This window comes from Puma concolor, chromosome E2, assembly GCF_028749965.1.
Source record: "Puma concolor isolate L17-30 chromosome E2, mPumCon1.1.hap2, whole genome shotgun sequence".
Taxonomy (NCBI): Eukaryota; Metazoa; Chordata; class Mammalia; order Carnivora; family Felidae; genus Puma; species Puma concolor.
Window position 1 is genome coordinate 62,474,400 of NC_141681.1, and position 16,144 is coordinate 62,490,543.

The 16,144-nt window shown below is 44.4% G+C and overlaps 1 protein-coding gene and 1 long non-coding RNA gene across 7 annotated transcripts in view; one reads left to right on the forward strand and one right to left on the reverse strand.

Annotated features, from left to right (window-relative positions):
- Positions 1-1,349: 1,349 nt before the first annotated feature.
- On the reverse strand, positions 1,350-12,009 carry LOC147573920 (uncharacterized). The gene is made up of 3 exons (XR_015244497.1): positions 10,698-12,009; positions 7,078-7,192; positions 1,350-2,062 (listed from the first exon to the last, which is right to left on the reverse strand). It is a non-coding gene; the product is annotated as an uncharacterized LOC147573920 (long non-coding RNA).
- Positions 12,010-13,231: 1,222 nt separating this feature from the next.
- ZNF274 (zinc finger protein 274) overlaps positions 13,232-16,144 on the forward strand; it is a 33,289-nt gene continuing 30,376 nt past the window's right edge. For 3 of the 6 annotated variants that reach the window (XM_086688465.1, XM_086688464.1, XM_025914893.2), the window contains exons 1-4: positions 13,232-13,791; positions 14,279-14,352; positions 15,110-15,236; positions 15,997-16,092. In XM_086688465.1, the coding sequence (XP_086544591.1) occupies positions 13,668-13,791; positions 14,279-14,352; positions 15,110-15,236; positions 15,997-16,092 (421 nt within the window). In that variant the 5' untranslated portion in view covers positions 13,232-13,667. Of the gene's footprint in view, positions 14,353-14,967; positions 15,237-15,996; positions 16,093-16,144 lie in introns of all 6 variants that reach the window. The other 3 variants (XM_086688468.1, XM_086688466.1, XM_086688467.1) reach the window with 3 other exon arrangements.

Consider the following 16,144-nt stretch of genomic DNA (forward strand, 5'->3'; position numbering starts at 1 on the left):
GATTAGGCCTGGAGGCTGTAGTTTGCTAACTCCTTGCTTAAAACAACAAACATTTGATATCCTCACAGTGTCTGTAGGTCAAGAACTTAGGAGCAGCTTAACTGAATGTTCTTTCTCAGGGTCTCTCATGAGGCTGTAATCGAGATATTATTCGGGGCGATGGTCATTGGTCATATGAAGCCTAACAGCAATAGAGAGTACATTTACATGTTTATCTATGTAGTTGTTGGCAAGAGGCCTCAGTTTCTCCTTGAGCCTCTCTCCACATGGTTACTTCACTGTCCTCTTAACATGACATCTGGCTTCTTCCAGAATGAGAAGAGATAAAGAAACAATAAAGACTAAAGCCACAGTGTCTTTTATAATCTGCTCTTAGAAGGGATGTACCATCACTTCTGTCACATTCTGAGTCACACATACCAATCCCAGCACAGTGTGGAAGGAGGGAACCAGAGGAAAGTGTGAATTCCAGGAGTGGGGAATCACCAGAGGCCATCTTGGAAGCTGCCTACCACACCAGCATCTATTTATTTTCCTTCTACTTGATCTGTTGTGAAACATGGTCTGTGGGACTGTAAAGTTTCCCATGGTCTGGATTTTGTTGATCAGATCCTTATGGTGCAATTTAGGATGTTTTCCATCATCTATGTTCCCTGAAGTCTGCAGGCCAGGCTTCTTTCTTGCCTAGAGTCATTCCTGCCTTGGTGTTTTTGGTTTACACTGCACTCATGACCTGGCGTCTCCATGTGTCTCCTCCTCCCAACAAGATTGCTTGCGGCCTGCAGTGTCCCTGGGATGAGTCTTCCCTAAGGACTGTAGGCTATAGGCAGCTCTTATGTCTCTCAGTTGAACACCCAAATAATTTAGTAAGGAGAAAAGTGGAAGCCCAAGGCTTCCCAGTGAGCCCAGGTCACCATGCTGGAGAGATTAGAGTTCAAGACCAGTGGAACCATAGAGTCAAAAATGATGTTCCTGGGGCATAGGAAAATTACTCTGGTGTCAGGGTGCGTCACAGAGCAAAGACTAAAGATAGAAGATTAAGATTGCTTCAGTAATCCAAGTATGAGGTACTAGGGTCCAGACTCTTCCTTCATAGTTCCTTTTAAGTCCATCACCTCTGTTTATTTATCAACTCTATTCACTTCCTACTCCATACCAGGCAGCTGTTGGGCCAGGGGCTGACTATTCTCTGAAGAATCTTCCCTGTATACAAGTCATCATCATATATCATGATAAGCATGGCAAGTGAAAAGAGCAAGAAATTATGAGGGAACAAAGGAGAAGGTGCCTTAGATCATATGGACTATCTTAGTTTCCTGTTGCTGCTGTAACAAATTACCACAAACCTAGTGGTTTAAAATAATACAAATTTATTATCTTATAGTTCTGGAAGTCAGAAGTCTAAAATGGTATTCCTTCTGGAGACTCTAGGGGAGAATCCATTTCCTTGCCTTGTCCAGCTTCTAGAAGACACATTGTGTGCTTCATGACCTTAAATCACTCCAATCTCTGATTCTGTCATCAAAAATCTTCTGATTTTGACTCTCCTGCATTCCTCTTACACTTTTGAGGACCTTGTGATTACACTGGGCCCGCCCACATGACCCAATATAAACCATCCATCTCAAAATCCTTAACTTAATCATATCTGCAAAGTCCCTTAGGCTACATGAGGTAACAGGTTCTCAGGTTCTGCAGATTAGTACATAGACGTCTTTGGGGGACTATTACTGAATTCACCACACAGCTCACGAAAGCCTCTCTGATGAAGTCAACTTTAATCTGAACTCTCAGGTGTGAGAAGGAGCCAGTATATAATGACTTGGGGAAGAGCATTTTAGCAAAAGGAGAAGGGCTAGCAAAGGCTCTGAAGTGGGAAGAATCTGATGCAATCAAGAAACTGATGGCAGGCAGTGAGGCCAGAATGGATGGGTGAGGGAAAAGAGCAGAAGGACAAGAGTCAGACGCAATGAGGCTCAGACGTTCCAGGTCTTGTGGACACTAATTAGGAGTTTGAGCTTCCTTCTGAATGCAATGGGAAGTCACCTGGGTTGAGGTTACCCTGGAGAGAGATAAAATTAGATTTATATCATTAGAAATTCATACTATGCTGTGTAGGAAAGATCTTCAGACATTCTGTCACTAACTTTGGAAATTTAGAAGCTGGAGTTTAATGATCTTGACTTGGAAGTCATCCACATACTGGTCAAGAGTGAAGCGGTGAGGAGTCTGAATGACCTCAAACAACTGGCCAATAAATAGTCTTGGCTTTCCCGTGCAGATGCTGGGACTAAAAGAATAAACAAACAGATATGGTATTTGCCTGTATGTATCTGTCATCATAGTGGAGGTGGATATTCTAGAAAAATATATAAATAGGTAAGAGCAACCATTGATTAAATTCAAGTAGAACAATGACAAAATCAGATTTATATTTTTGAAAGATTTTGCCGGATGAGTGTTGGGACAGAAGTAAAAACAAGATGGGATGACAGAGCTCTACTGCAGTAGTTAAACTAACAAGTGCAGTGACTCGGAGTAGGAGGGGGCTATGGAAATGAAAAGGAGAGCAATTCAATGTATACTTAAGGTGGACTCAAAAGTTGGTGACTGATTCAAAATAGAGGGTGGAGGGGTCCATGGCTGCTCACACAAGCAACTGGAATGGTGATGTTGTCCATTAATAGAGAAAGGCTAGGATAAGAGCAAGTGGTGGGTGTGGGATTAGTATTCAATTTTGACAGGCTATGGTTGTAGAATAGAGATGCCCAACAGGCCGTTGAATGTATTCAATGCTCAGAAAAGAATCTGGGATGAAGCTATAGAAGTATGATTTATCAACATTAAAAATAGTGTTTGAGGGGCGCCTGGGTGGCTCAGTCAGTTAAATGTCCAACTCTCTGATTTTAGCTCAGGTCATGATATCACGGTTTGTGAGGTGGAGCTCTACATCAGTACAGAGCCTGCTTGGGATTCTTTCTCTCCCTCTCTCTCAAAATAAATAAATAAACATTTTTATAAAATGATGTTCGAATACGGGAGAATGAAAGAGCTCACACTGGCAGGAGACAAAAAAAGGGCTCAGGACAGGTCCTCAAAGAATTGGGGTCCAAAAGAGCTTCTGGAAAAGGAGAGGGAGGAGTGATCAATAGCCACGATTGACCTATCTTCCCATCAGCCACCTCAAGTGGTTGGGCTCATTCTCTCTCACAGGTCAGTCACTCTTTGAAAGGCAGATTTGAAAAAAAAAATCCACATGCTTCCAATGTGCTTCTTCACTTAATCTCACTATTTTATCTCCAGAAGTTTTTCTCTAAGCACTTAAATCTATCTTTTTCAGATTGGGAAAGTAGACTCAAAAGTGAAGAGTGAACCAGAGAGCAGAATATTTCTCGTAGAAGCATATGCTGTCCTGAAAATAGAAAGATTCACAAGAGATGAACTGTATCCTTCCATATTTGTCAAAGACCAGGAATATAAGCCCACTTAAGGAAGCAGCAGGAAAACCAAGGAAGATGGGTGGAACATATCAGGAAACAATGATTCAGGACAGAGGCTGTAAGAATAGTGAATTTGGGGGAAAAGTTAATTAGAATGCAATCGTTCTTCCACTATGCAATGACATCAGAGAGGTCATACTTAAGAAAAATCATATAAATGTAATGAATGTAGAGAAGTTTGAACAGAGCTCAACCCTTTTAACTTTGAGAAAATCCACTCAGGGGACAAACTTTACAAATGTGTTGAGTGTGGGAGAGTCTTCACTGATAAGTATTGCCTTTCATTGGTTTCAGAACTCATAGAAGATAAAAACCATATAAATGTATAAAACACAAATTATTCCTTACTCAGTATGACAGAATTTATACTTAAGAGAAACATTATATTTGCAGTGAATTCAGGAAATAATTTTTCTTTATTTTTTTTTAATTTTTTAATGTTTATTTATTTTTGAGAGAGAGACAGAGTGTGAGTTGGGCAGGAGCAGAGAGAGGGAGACACAGAATCTGAAGCAGGCTCCAGGATCTGAGCTGTCAGCACAGAGCCCGATGCAGGACTCGAACCCACAAACCATGAAATCGTGACCTGAGCTGAAGTCGGATGCTTACCAACTGAGCCACCCAGGTGCCCCAGGAAATAATTTTTCAAAGAGGGACTATTTCACACTACACCTAAGAATTTATAAAGAAGGGAAACACTACAATGCAATTATTCAAGGAAAGTTTCATGCTTTTCTCCTTCCTTACTTGACATCACAGAATGTACACTGAAGAGAAACCTATGGATGTACTCATTGTGCGAAAGGCTTTAAGCATAACTCAGCAATGGGGCACCTTGGTGACTCAGTCAGTTGAGCTTCTGACTTCGGCTCAGGTCATGATCTCATGGTTCATGGGTTCGAGCCCCGCATGGGGCTCTCTGGGGTCAGCACGGAGCCCATTTTAGATCTTCTGCCCCCTCTCTCTCTGCACCTCCCCTACTTGTTTGTGCTCTCTGTCTCTCAAAAATAAATAAATGTTTTTAAAAATTAAAAAATTAATTAATAAACATGGCTCAGTACTCATGTTGCTACATCAGAGAACTCATACTGGGAAAAACCCCTATATATGTAATCAGCATGCAAGAGCCTTCAGGAGGTGTTCCTACTATATTCAACACAAGAGGACTCATACTACAGAACACTGTGAATGGAGTCAATGTTGGCAGGCTTTCAACTATGGTTATCATCTTATTACCTTATTTGACACTGGGAAATTCATATAGATTTGAGAAACTTATTGAATGTAATCAATATGGAAAAGCTATTAGTTAAAATTCCATTTTATTTGACATCAGAAATCACAAAGGAGGCAGAATACACAAGGTATATTTGACCCATAAACAGGTAACTGCATGTAATAAGACTTTGCACTTGTGGTTCACTACAATCATGGATAAGCAGTTATAAGCAGTTGTGTTCTACATATCTCCTTGATTTGCCATAGAAACACCATTTAATGGGACTCAGGGTCTAGGCATGATGGAAAATGTCTCATAGGGATGACTGCCACAAACAATAAAATGTAAAGGTTATAACAATACCATATCTATCTTCTTACATCCTATATGAATTAGAGAACCATCAAATTTGAGGTGTCATGCAAAGATCACTTATCTTTTAGTATCATGGGGATCAATATATGCATAATTTTATAGTATTCATGGGGAGAACTGAAGAATAGGTCATCAAATTTTTCCCCTGCATAATCCAAATGCCATCACTTCAAACAAATCAGAGAGCTTTATACTAACTCACCAATATTTCACAAATGGCATTCTACTATTAACTTTAAGAAAGGTATCATAAAGAGTAGTGTGCATCTTCACACTTCTAGGGGCATAGTCAGGATACAGGAAGGATTAAAAAAGACATACCCTAACCTGGTGGAATGTTCACACTCCATGGATCATCTACATCTCACAAACTTCAACTAAAATACCTTTAAAAGTTGGGATCGGGAGGAAACCGCACCCATAGCTGCCCAAAAGGGTATCTGGTGTGTTCTTGGGGAAAAGATGAAGAGGAAGTTCCCACACGTTAATTCTGAAGACCTTCCCCTCCCTCCCCCTTTATAAGAATCTTTTGAAATGCTGGCTTCCCTCCTAGACCCAAGGAAGAGATCCTGCTCCTCTAATACTCCATGGAATACCACCTTTCCTTTCCAGCACAACCATCAAATCCTCTTCCAGGATCCCCATCTCCTTGCTGTACCCTGGATGTTGAAACTTCATTCAGTTCTAGATCTCTGCTTCTAGTAGCAAGCCCAGAAAATTCCAGTATCAGCTGCTCTCAGATTTGGCATGTGGCCTTATAACTCAACTTGAGAGGCCTATGTGGCTGAGGGGCCTCACCTAAAAAGACTTTTTTGACAACCTCCATTGCTGTGTCACCCTCCTCATTGTCGAGAGCCCATCTCCCTCTACAGATGCCAAAACGTCAGCCACTCTCTTTAACAGCTTTTCTCACAGACAGGATACAGACACAAGTGTCAATCCTGGCCAATGGGGTTTGAGGAAGTCTATGAGAAAAAGGATTTCTGGGGAAAGATTTTATCCCTTCTCTGTGCTACGAAGAGTAATGGCTCCCCCAAATGCGCATATCCTAATGCCTGGAAACTGTGAATGTGTTATTTTACAGGGCAAAAGGGACTTCACAAATGTAATTAAGTTAAGGATCTTGAGATGGGGAGATCATCCTGGATTACTTGTAGTGGGCCCAATGTCATCACAATCATCCTTGCTTAAGAGGAGGCAGGAGAAGCAGAGTCCAAGAAAGCAATGTGATTATTGAAGCAGAGGTCAGAGTCAGAGGGAGACTTGAAAATGGCATGCTGCTGACTTTAGTGTTGGAGGAAGAGACCATGGGCCAAGGAATGCAGGCAGTCTCTAGAAGCTGGAAAGGACAAGGAAATGGATTCTCCCCTAGAGAATCTCCTCTAGAAGGAATGCAGCTCTGCCAACATCTTGATTTTAGCCCATTAACCCATTTGACCTTCTGACCTCCAGAGCTGTGAGATGAGAAATTTGTGTTGTTTTAGGTCACAAAGCATGTGGTAATTTGTTACAGTGGTACAGGAAACAAATACACTCCCTGATGCCAATATCTTCAGCCGAATGTTGCATGGCTTCATGTAAGGTGTGGAACTGTGACAACCACTTTAAGACCATGAGGACACAAGCTTTAGGAATAACCAAGGCAATACACTAAGGGAGGCAATACACTAAGAAAAGATGGACAGTACCTGGCTAAGGGTGATAGTCGAGCCCAGGAACCATCCCTGGAAGCCCTCTGCCTCTGGATTTCATGCAATATCAGATAATGAATGGTGACATATTCTGTCACTTGGGGGAAATCAAACCAAACCAAACTAAACCAAACCAAACCAAACTTCTTACACTACAACCCTTTCTTGCTCCCAAAACTAGCTTCTGCTTTCAAGTCTCTTGCTTAGTCACGCTGAGCTACTATTTAGGGACTCCTAGAAGTAGCCATCACAGGTAACCAAATTCTGCAGGCTCAGGCTGACCCTTACTCACCTGATTTAGAGCCAATCCTCTGGAGGTGGACAACCCACAAAGAGCAGAGATCCACTGCAATCAGCAAGAAGGGCCAAGTCACCTCAGCAGCAATCTCCAAGGCACAGGCAAGGGGCTGCAGAGAAGGCAGCAAGACATTTCAGATATCCAAGGGTATGATGTAAAAATGCAGAGTGGGACCCAGGGGAGGTGGTAGCTTCATCAAATTACACATGCAGATATGGGTAGTCTTCCCCTCATGTCCCTGTTTATAGAAGGTGACATAAGTGTTTGAAATGAAGCACACACCTCTACCTAAAAAACTTGTGCCAACTTGCTGAACCATAAAATGAGTCTTCTACCACCACCATAAAAAAGTTCTGTGGCTATAACTGTATGCTATGGATGGCTTTGAAGTCTAAATTTTTTTTTTTAATTTTAAAATATTTATTTATTTTTGAGAGACAGAGCGTGAGCAGGGGAGGGGAAGAGAGAGAGGGAGACACAGAATCTGAAGCAGCTCCAGGCTCTGAGCGGTCAGCGCAGAGCCCGAGGTGGGGCTCAAACCCACAAATGGTGAGATCGTGCCCTGAACTGAAGTTGGACGCTTAACTGACTGAGCCACCCAGGCACCCCTGAAGTCTAAATTTATTGACAAAAAAACAAAGAATGTTTTTGAAGTAATAGTTTCTGGGAATATTTCTCCTTGAGAGGAATTTGATTCCATATTGATTGTTCTTATGAAAAACTACAGTCAGTTCCTTCTCCTACATTTTGAGAAAGAAGGAAATACAGAGTAAAGTGTGAGGGCCAGTATTCCAAAAGGCCCTGCTGTAATCCTGTTTACTATTGCATTGAGCCTAGTGATGATTTGGGATTTAACAATTGGCCTTCCCATCCTGCAACATGATAAGCATTTTTATTTATGCAAATTTAATTGTAACTCTTTCCAGAAACTTATCTTCATGTAGGTGGCCTGCATTTCCCAACAAATTAATCCCAGACATTTTATGTTTTTATGATTCTACTGTGACAGAAACCTTTCAATATACTTGTTAGGGTTATAGAGATTTTGTGTGTACATGTGTGTTGATTTATGTGTCTTTATTTATTACTCTGCCTGGTTTATTGCAATCTCATTGATTTTTTAAATTTTCCAGTTGATTTTTTTTTTAGGTGTGCTAACACTATCTGTTAATAAGTGCATCTATTTCCTTTTCCAATAGTTACAGCAGTTAGATCTGTTTCATATCTTATTTGTGGTAACATAAATATCCAGGGATTTTTAATAAGTTTTTAATGTTTATTTATTTTTGAGAGAGAGAGAGAGAGCAGAGGAGGCAGGGGCAGCGGATCCAAAGTGGGCTCGGTGCTGACAGGAGACAGCCTGATGTGGGGCTGAAACTCACGAACTGTGAGATCATGACCTGAGCCAAAGTCAGATGTTCAACTGACTGAGCCACTCAGGTGCCCCATTTTTAATTTAAGCTTCTTAAGAGCTGATATTCTTCTTTCATCTTGGATATATATATCCATTCATGGTTGTTGAACAGAGGAAGAATGGAGAGAGACTCAAGAAGAAAGATTGGAGTTTGTAACGGCCCCTCAGATCAGTTTGATGCTTCAAACATAATACTGGAGGAAAACATTAACTAGAACTATACAATAAACAATATAGCTCTAAGAGAAACATCTAGTGAAATGTCTTTCTGGGGAGGCGGTTGATGTTGCTGAAGCCAAGCAGCTGGGAACGTTATCTTTGATGTTGGGGAGAACAGGCAAAGAATAAATGTTTAGCAGTAATAAATAGATCCAAAGGTGTATTTTCTGGGAAACAGTTATTACTAATAATTTAATAAATTATTACTAATAATTTATAGGTAAAATGCTAATTTATTTCTGCTTCTCCAACTTGAAGTTCTCAAGGTCTGAGGAGTTCTGAGAAGTCTCCTAGAGACCCATGGGTTTTTTTGTTTTGGTTTGGGTGGGGTTTTTTTGTTTGTTTTTTTGTTTTTAAGGAGGCTCCATGGCCAACAAGGGGCTTGAACTCTCAACCCTGAGATCAAGAATCACATACTCTGGGGTGCCTGGGTGGCTCCGTCGGTTAAGCATCCGACTTCGGCTCAGGTCATGATCTCACAGTCTGTGAGTTCAAGCCCCGCGTCAGGCTCTGAGCTGAGCGCTCAGAGCCTGGAGCCTGCTTCCGATTCTGTGTCTCCCTCTTTCTCTGTCCCTCCCCCACTCATGCTCTGTCTCTCTCCTTCTCTCAAAAATAAATAAACGTAAAAAAAATAAAATAAAATAAAATAAAAGAATCACATACTCTATCACTGAGCCAGCTGAACACACCTATCTGTTTTAAAGACAAAAAGGTTGACCTTTCTTTTCTTACTTTTTTTTTTTTTTTAATTTTTTTTAACGCTTTTTTTAATTTATTTTTTTGGGGACAGAGAGAGACAGAGCTTGAACGGGGGAGGGGCAGAGAGAGAGGGAGACACAGAATCGGAAACAGGCTCCAGGCTCTGAGCCATCAGCCCAGAGCCTGACGCGGGGCTCGAACTCACGGACCGCGAGATCGTGACCTGGCTGAAGTCGGCCGCTTAACCGACTGCGCCACCCAGGCGCCCCTCTTTTCTTACTTTTTAAAAAAATTTTTTTAAGGTTTATTTACGTATTTATTTATTTATTTATTTTTAAGAGAGAAAGAGAGAGTGGAGGAGGGGAAGAGAGAGATTGACAATCTGAAGCAGGCTCTAGGCTCTAAGCTGTCAGCACAGAGCTCAACGCAGGCCCGAACTTGTGAACGGCTAGATCATGATTTGAGTCGAAGTCAGCTGCTTAACCAACAGAGCCACCCAGGTGCCCTGCTTTTCTTCCTTTCTGAAATGACTTTTAAATGTGTGTTCCCCCTCACATGAAACAATCTGAGATGCTCTGTACGGTGAAAGAAGAATAAACAATGGTGAGTGGAGATCAAATTAGGTCCGTGATTCAGTCTTATGGCACGTTTAAGACTCCATTGAGTGCCACCAGCTGCCATAGTGATTTTGCCAATATACAGTTTTATATCTCTTATTTTTAGTCCTATGTTAAATCAGTAGTGGAATATTAAAGAAAGTATATGGAAGAATGTTAATATATTGCAACAATTTAGTATCTCAATAAACATGTCTTGGACTACATGGAGTATATTGAGAGGAAAAGTACAAATTAAGCTTTGCAATTGAATGGGGGCACCTGGGTGGCTCAGGTCATGATCTCGCAGTCCATGGGTTCGAGCCCCATGTTGGGCTTTGTGCTGACAGCTTGGAGCCTGGATCATTCTTCGGATTCTGTGTCTCCCTCTCTGTCCCTCCCTGACTCATTCTCTCTCTCTCTCAAAAATAAACATTAAAAAAAATTTAACTTTGCAATTGAATGAAACAAGTATTGCTAATCTAGCCATTTTTATGTATGATCCACAATGCCTTTTCTGCAACTCTAAATTCCAAAAGCTTTTGTAATGAAGTTTCTTCCTCTATTATGTATCTGCCAAATTTACCAGAAATAACAAGGCTATTTACACATTTTCTCCAACCTAATGTGACTTTTCATGTATTCTGCTCCTGCTCAAGATGTTACATAGTATGTGATATACGTACCTTACTATCCTATTAAGATCCAAACACTTGTGAATTCCAAAACAGTTCTGGCCCTGAAGGTTTTGAATAAGGGATTGGGGCCCTGTATGAAAAAGGATACATGACATTTTTTATATTTTACTTGCGTAATAGTTATTATTTGTTCATAAATGCTTTAACATGATCAATCACAGTAAACTAAGTAGCATGCTTAATTTGCTAAGTGGGAAAAGAACACAGAATTTATTGTTAAAAGTTATATTTATTTATTTTTTTTAAATGTTTTTTTTTTTTTTTAATTTATTTTTGAGATAGAGCATGAGCAGGGAAGGGGCAGAGAGAGAGGGAGACACAGAATCTGAAGCAGGCTCCAGGCTCTGAGCTGTCAGCACAGAGCCCGACACGGGGCTCGAACTCACACACTGAGAGATCATGACCTGAGCCAAAGTCGGATGCTCAACCGACTGAGCCATCCAGGCGCCCCAAGCTATATTTATTTTTTAATGTTTATTTATTGTTGAGAGAGAGAGAGGACAAGCATGGGAGGGGCCAAGAGAGGGGGACAGAGGATCTGAAGTGGGTTCTGTACTGAGGCCAGCGAGCCCCATGTGGGGCTTGATGTGGGGCTTACCACCTAAGCTGAAGTCAGATGCTCAACTGACTGAACCACCCAGGTGCCCCATTAAAAGTTGTATTTAAAGTGGCTTTCATGAATAAGTCTCCAATAATATATTTATTGAAAATCACCTTTTAACTGAAAATCATGTTTTTATCCCATACCATATAAACAGAAATTGACAGAACTTCCAAGGGGACTTGCTTCCTTAAGATGTTAAGGTCCTTCATCAAACTGGATGATGAACCATGAAAAGCATCCCCAGTCACATCCAACACAAAGCAAAAATAACATGACTAATTAATGTGGCTCTGTCACACTACCTAGGGCTATAACGTAGATTTTTTTTTAAGTCAAAATATGGAAAAGGAAGAAGCCAAATTACTTACAGAATGGAGATTGTATTTTCTCTACAATAGCCACAAGAAAATCCAAGGAAATACTCTTAGTATAAAAGACTTCTTCTCAGTTTCTGAGTAAATACTAATCAAAATCAAGACCGTCTTATTGCAACAAATATGATGAACAATGTGCAGCTGGCAGGTAGATGCTCTCCACAGTAACAATAAAAATTAACAACTCCTGGGCACACCTGAGTGGCTCAGTCCATTAAGCATCCAACTCGATTTCAGCTCAGGTCATGATCTCAGGATTGTGTAATCGAGCTCTGTGATGCGCTCTGCACACATTGTGGAGACTGCTTAAGATATTTCTCTCTCTCTCAACAAATAAATAAATAACAATGCCTGGAACAAGTTTGGCAGGCTGTGGACAGGATGACCCAAAGGGAGGCATAGGGTTGCTAAAACCTGCTGGGAAATTCCAAGAGGAGAATCCACCAAGTCTGGGGCCCAAGAATATTAGGAGAGCCCCGAGAACATCAAAGCCTGGACCCTGAAGAAGTCAAGACCACAGTAGGCCCTGGGACCTGACCAAGATGAGAAAACACCAGATACTGGACTCTGAGGAAGATAAGAGACTACTTAGTCCTTGGCCCCCAGGGAAGACGAGCACACACCAGATCATGGGCAGAAACAAGTCTTCTTTCATTTCCTAGACAGGGACACCATGGCTCCCAGAAGAGGACACTGCGCAGAGGATCCTACCCATCCCACTCCTCCTCCCTGACCAAGATTCTTTGCTTACCCAAAGTTTAGTCAGATTCCCCTGAACCCTCTCCCCAACAACCTTCCATGTACTTCCTTGTAGAATCCAGTTTTAGCAAGAATCCTGTCAGTTTAATAAGAATTCTCTACCCTTGAAAACTGATCAAACTTCATCCCCACGACTGCCCCCAGGTGGTATCAGATCACCTAGGCCTGCCTTCAGCAAAAATCTTATTAGGTTGGTACAGCCAAAAGCCGCCGGACTGTGTATTTATCAGCTAACACCCCCAACTCCAACTTGTTTAGTTATAAATCCCCACTTGATCTGCTGGTATTCAGAATTGACCCCAAGTCTACACTGGAGTGTGTCTTCCCCTGTAGCTACATTATGATGAATAAAATTTATTTCCACCGTTTTAGCTTATGTCTAGCTCTGGTTTTCTTTGACAACCTACCCCCACACCCGTTCCTAGGGTACAGTTAACCCTGCCTTTCTACACACAACTTGAGTGGACATTTAAGCCTGACCCTTCTCCCCTGCCTACAACTGGAGGACACAGAGCCGCACCACCAGCACCTACGGGGGAGGCCCGCCCTCCTTTCCTCTCTGGACCCAGGCGGTCTCCAGCACATTTCCGGCCCTCCCTTCCCCTCCTAACTTCTTCCTCCCCCTCCTGCCCTTCTTCCTCCCCTTATACGAGGAACGGCATTTAGCATCGCCCCCACTCACTTCCGGCCTTCCTACGGCAGCCTCCTCCCGGTATTTGGATGGACTTTAGCTCCTCCCCCCTCCTACCCGCTCTCCGCCCGCTCCTCCTCCTCTCCCCGAGCTTGGCTGGACGTTAGCTCCGCCCTCTGTACGCTTCCCTCCCACGCGGTTCCTGCCCTTCCTTCCTTCACGTTGGGTAGGAACAGCAGCCCCAACCCTCTACGCTTCAGGCCCTGCCCGCTCTTCCTCCTCCGCCAAGAAATGTAGTAATCCTTCCCGCCATTCCTCCACCCAACTTTAATCTACTTCCGGCCCACCCCCTCTGCTCTCCGTCCCTTCCCCAACTTCCGGTCCTTCCCACGAGTGGTCGCCCTCGTGGCGGAGCACGACTCTGTTCTGGCCTGCGCCGCTGCTTGGGAAAGTGTTGAGGCCCCGCGGCCTGGCGTACTCGACTCAAGCCCCCCCACCGCCCCGACCCAGCTGGACCACCAAGGGTCGCTGGCGAGTGCCCTCTTCCGGCCCGCCCAGGCTTCGCTTGCCATCCGAGATGGCCGGCCAACATGGCCGCCGCCTGGGAGAGGTCGGGCGGGCACGCCGCAGGGGTGGCTGGGAGTTGTAGTCCGGCCCTGCGCGCTGACGCATTTCGCCGCGGGCCGACGGTCGCCATTGTGCGCCGCGCACTGGGTGAGTGTGGCGCGAAATCCGCTCCCGTCGGGCGCTGTGCGGAGACATCCCGGGGCCACTCTTCGGAGGTGTGCGGCCTCAGTCCCTTCCCCGCCAACCTCTGGAGTCCAAGGCCGGTCGTGCCTGCCGTCTTCCTGCTGCGGGGCCGGAAGGGGCGGTGTGGTCGGGAACCCGGGGCCCAAAGGGAAGACAACTCCCTCCAGGCGTGGGGCTTAAGGTGGGCCGACCCGTTCTGGGCGCGTGCGGACTAGGGAAGGGTGTAACTTCATCTGGGTGAGAAAGGTATGAGGACAATCTCCTCTTGACCAGGGGGAAACCGGCCCTCCAGGCGTCGGGGAGAAGGTGGAGACGACCCCTTCAGCGCGTTTTTCTAGGTGGCGGGTGGACCTGTTATTTCACATTGATGATGCCGGTTCTGGGCTAAGTAGGGGGCTCCCTTCCGCATAGACCTAACACCCCTTCCACCTCCCAAATTCGACCTTCTCAGGACTGCCCACTCCCACGAGGTACGTCGAGGAGAAGGAAGGTATGGCCTCCGGGCTTCCGACGGCCTGGTTTCGTGTGAGTAGAGGCTTCTTTGAGTTTCTGAGTCTACCCCGGGATCGGGGGGTGGGGGGGGGGGGCAGGGTGGTAGTGAGATGCCACCTTCCCTTGAGATGCCTTCAGGCTCCAGAGCATCTTCGGGAGGATTGAGAGACTAGCTGGGCATGAGAGACTTTGCTGAATGGAGGAACCGCTGGTTGCTTAGCTTCCCAAGGGAATGGTTAGAGTACAGGTCAGGTTCTGGGGGACTCTAGTTTATCCTCTGTATCGAGGATAGGTATTGACAGGTTTAAGTCGGGATTAGGTACATTTTTACATTTCAGTAGCCATTTTGGCATCAAAGCTGGAGGGGATGAGAGCTCTATCACTAGGAAAAAAACGATAGAGGAGGATGGATCCTTGACCAGTGAAGGAAGTAGAAGCAGCCTAGGCGATGGACGGGAGCTGAAGGCTTGGGTGTGATGATTCAGCTCGCAGAATTCCCTAATAAGACGCATAGACGCTAATACTAGTACTGGAATGTCCAAGTTAATAAAAAATGGGAGATCTTCAGCGAACAAAGAACTCTCTGGCTTCACATGTCCTCCCTGCTGTGACCTGAATAGGGCCAAGCTTGGGTTTGCTCAATTTCAGACAAACGCAGAAACACACGAGACGTCGGGAATGCTTTCAGGTCATCTTGTAGACTGTGCCCTCATGTGCTGGGTCAGCCTGTCCCTTCCTGTCAGCGTGGGTGATGACAGACCCTGGCTGAACAGAAACCTGTGGGTTTTAGGAACCAGTGACCTTTGAAGATGTGACCTTGGGTTTTACTTCAGACGAATGGGGACTGCTGGACCTCGAAAAGAAGTCCCTGTACAGGGAGGTGATGTTGGAGAACTACAGGAACCTGGTCTCAGTGGGTAAGGATGGCCTCCATGTCAATAAAGATCTGCGCTTTGCAGCACGAATGTGGTGCCTCTGAAGTGTGTGTCTGCTTTGGCTTAGGCTGCAGGGATCAGAGTGCAATTGTCAAGGTCCTGGAGTCTGAGGGAGAGGGCTTTACTTTGTACCTGTAGGGAAAGGGCATCTTCACATGACTTCTAAAGCTGCCTAGTCCATCCCTCAGAGGCCTTGAGTTGCTAGGGAGGTAGGTCTATCAGGAATGTTTCCAGCTACAGTAGTAGATGTTCATTTTTGTAACAATTCCGGAGGATGTGGGGTCAGTGTCCCAACAGATCAGAAGTATCATTGAAGACTGATCCCTTCCATTTCCCTGTGCTTAGTGTGAACTTTTCCACGCTTATGTGTCTGCATGGCTGAGGCACCCAACATCATATCCATGTTCAGGGCAGAAAGAAAGTGAAGGGGGCAGTCCTGGCTAGTTCTCTTCTCACACCTGCCATTATTTAGCAAGGAAAAAAAAAGGCCCTAACGTCTCCAGCTGACAGATTTCTCTTTGTGTCTTGCTGGCCAGAACTGGGGTCCCACTGCCACTTTTATTGGCAAGGGAGTCCAGGAAGGCAAGTAACTGACAAAGGGGATGGATTGCATTATCATCACTGCTGTAGACCAGAAGTCATGCCCTTGCAGGGAAGAATTCAGGGACAGCATGTGCCACAGGAGGAATGCATTTTCTCCTGAACACAGACCCCCAAGCCCTGTCTCTTTTCCCTTGGGCAGAACATCAGCTTTCCAAGCCAGATGTGGTATCTCAGTTAGAGGAGGAGGAAGCGCTCTGGTCGGTGGAGAGAGGAATTCCTCAAGACACCTTTTCAGGTGAGACCCAGGCCCATGGGAGTCCTGGCAGGGAATGGGCTGGTTAGTCAGG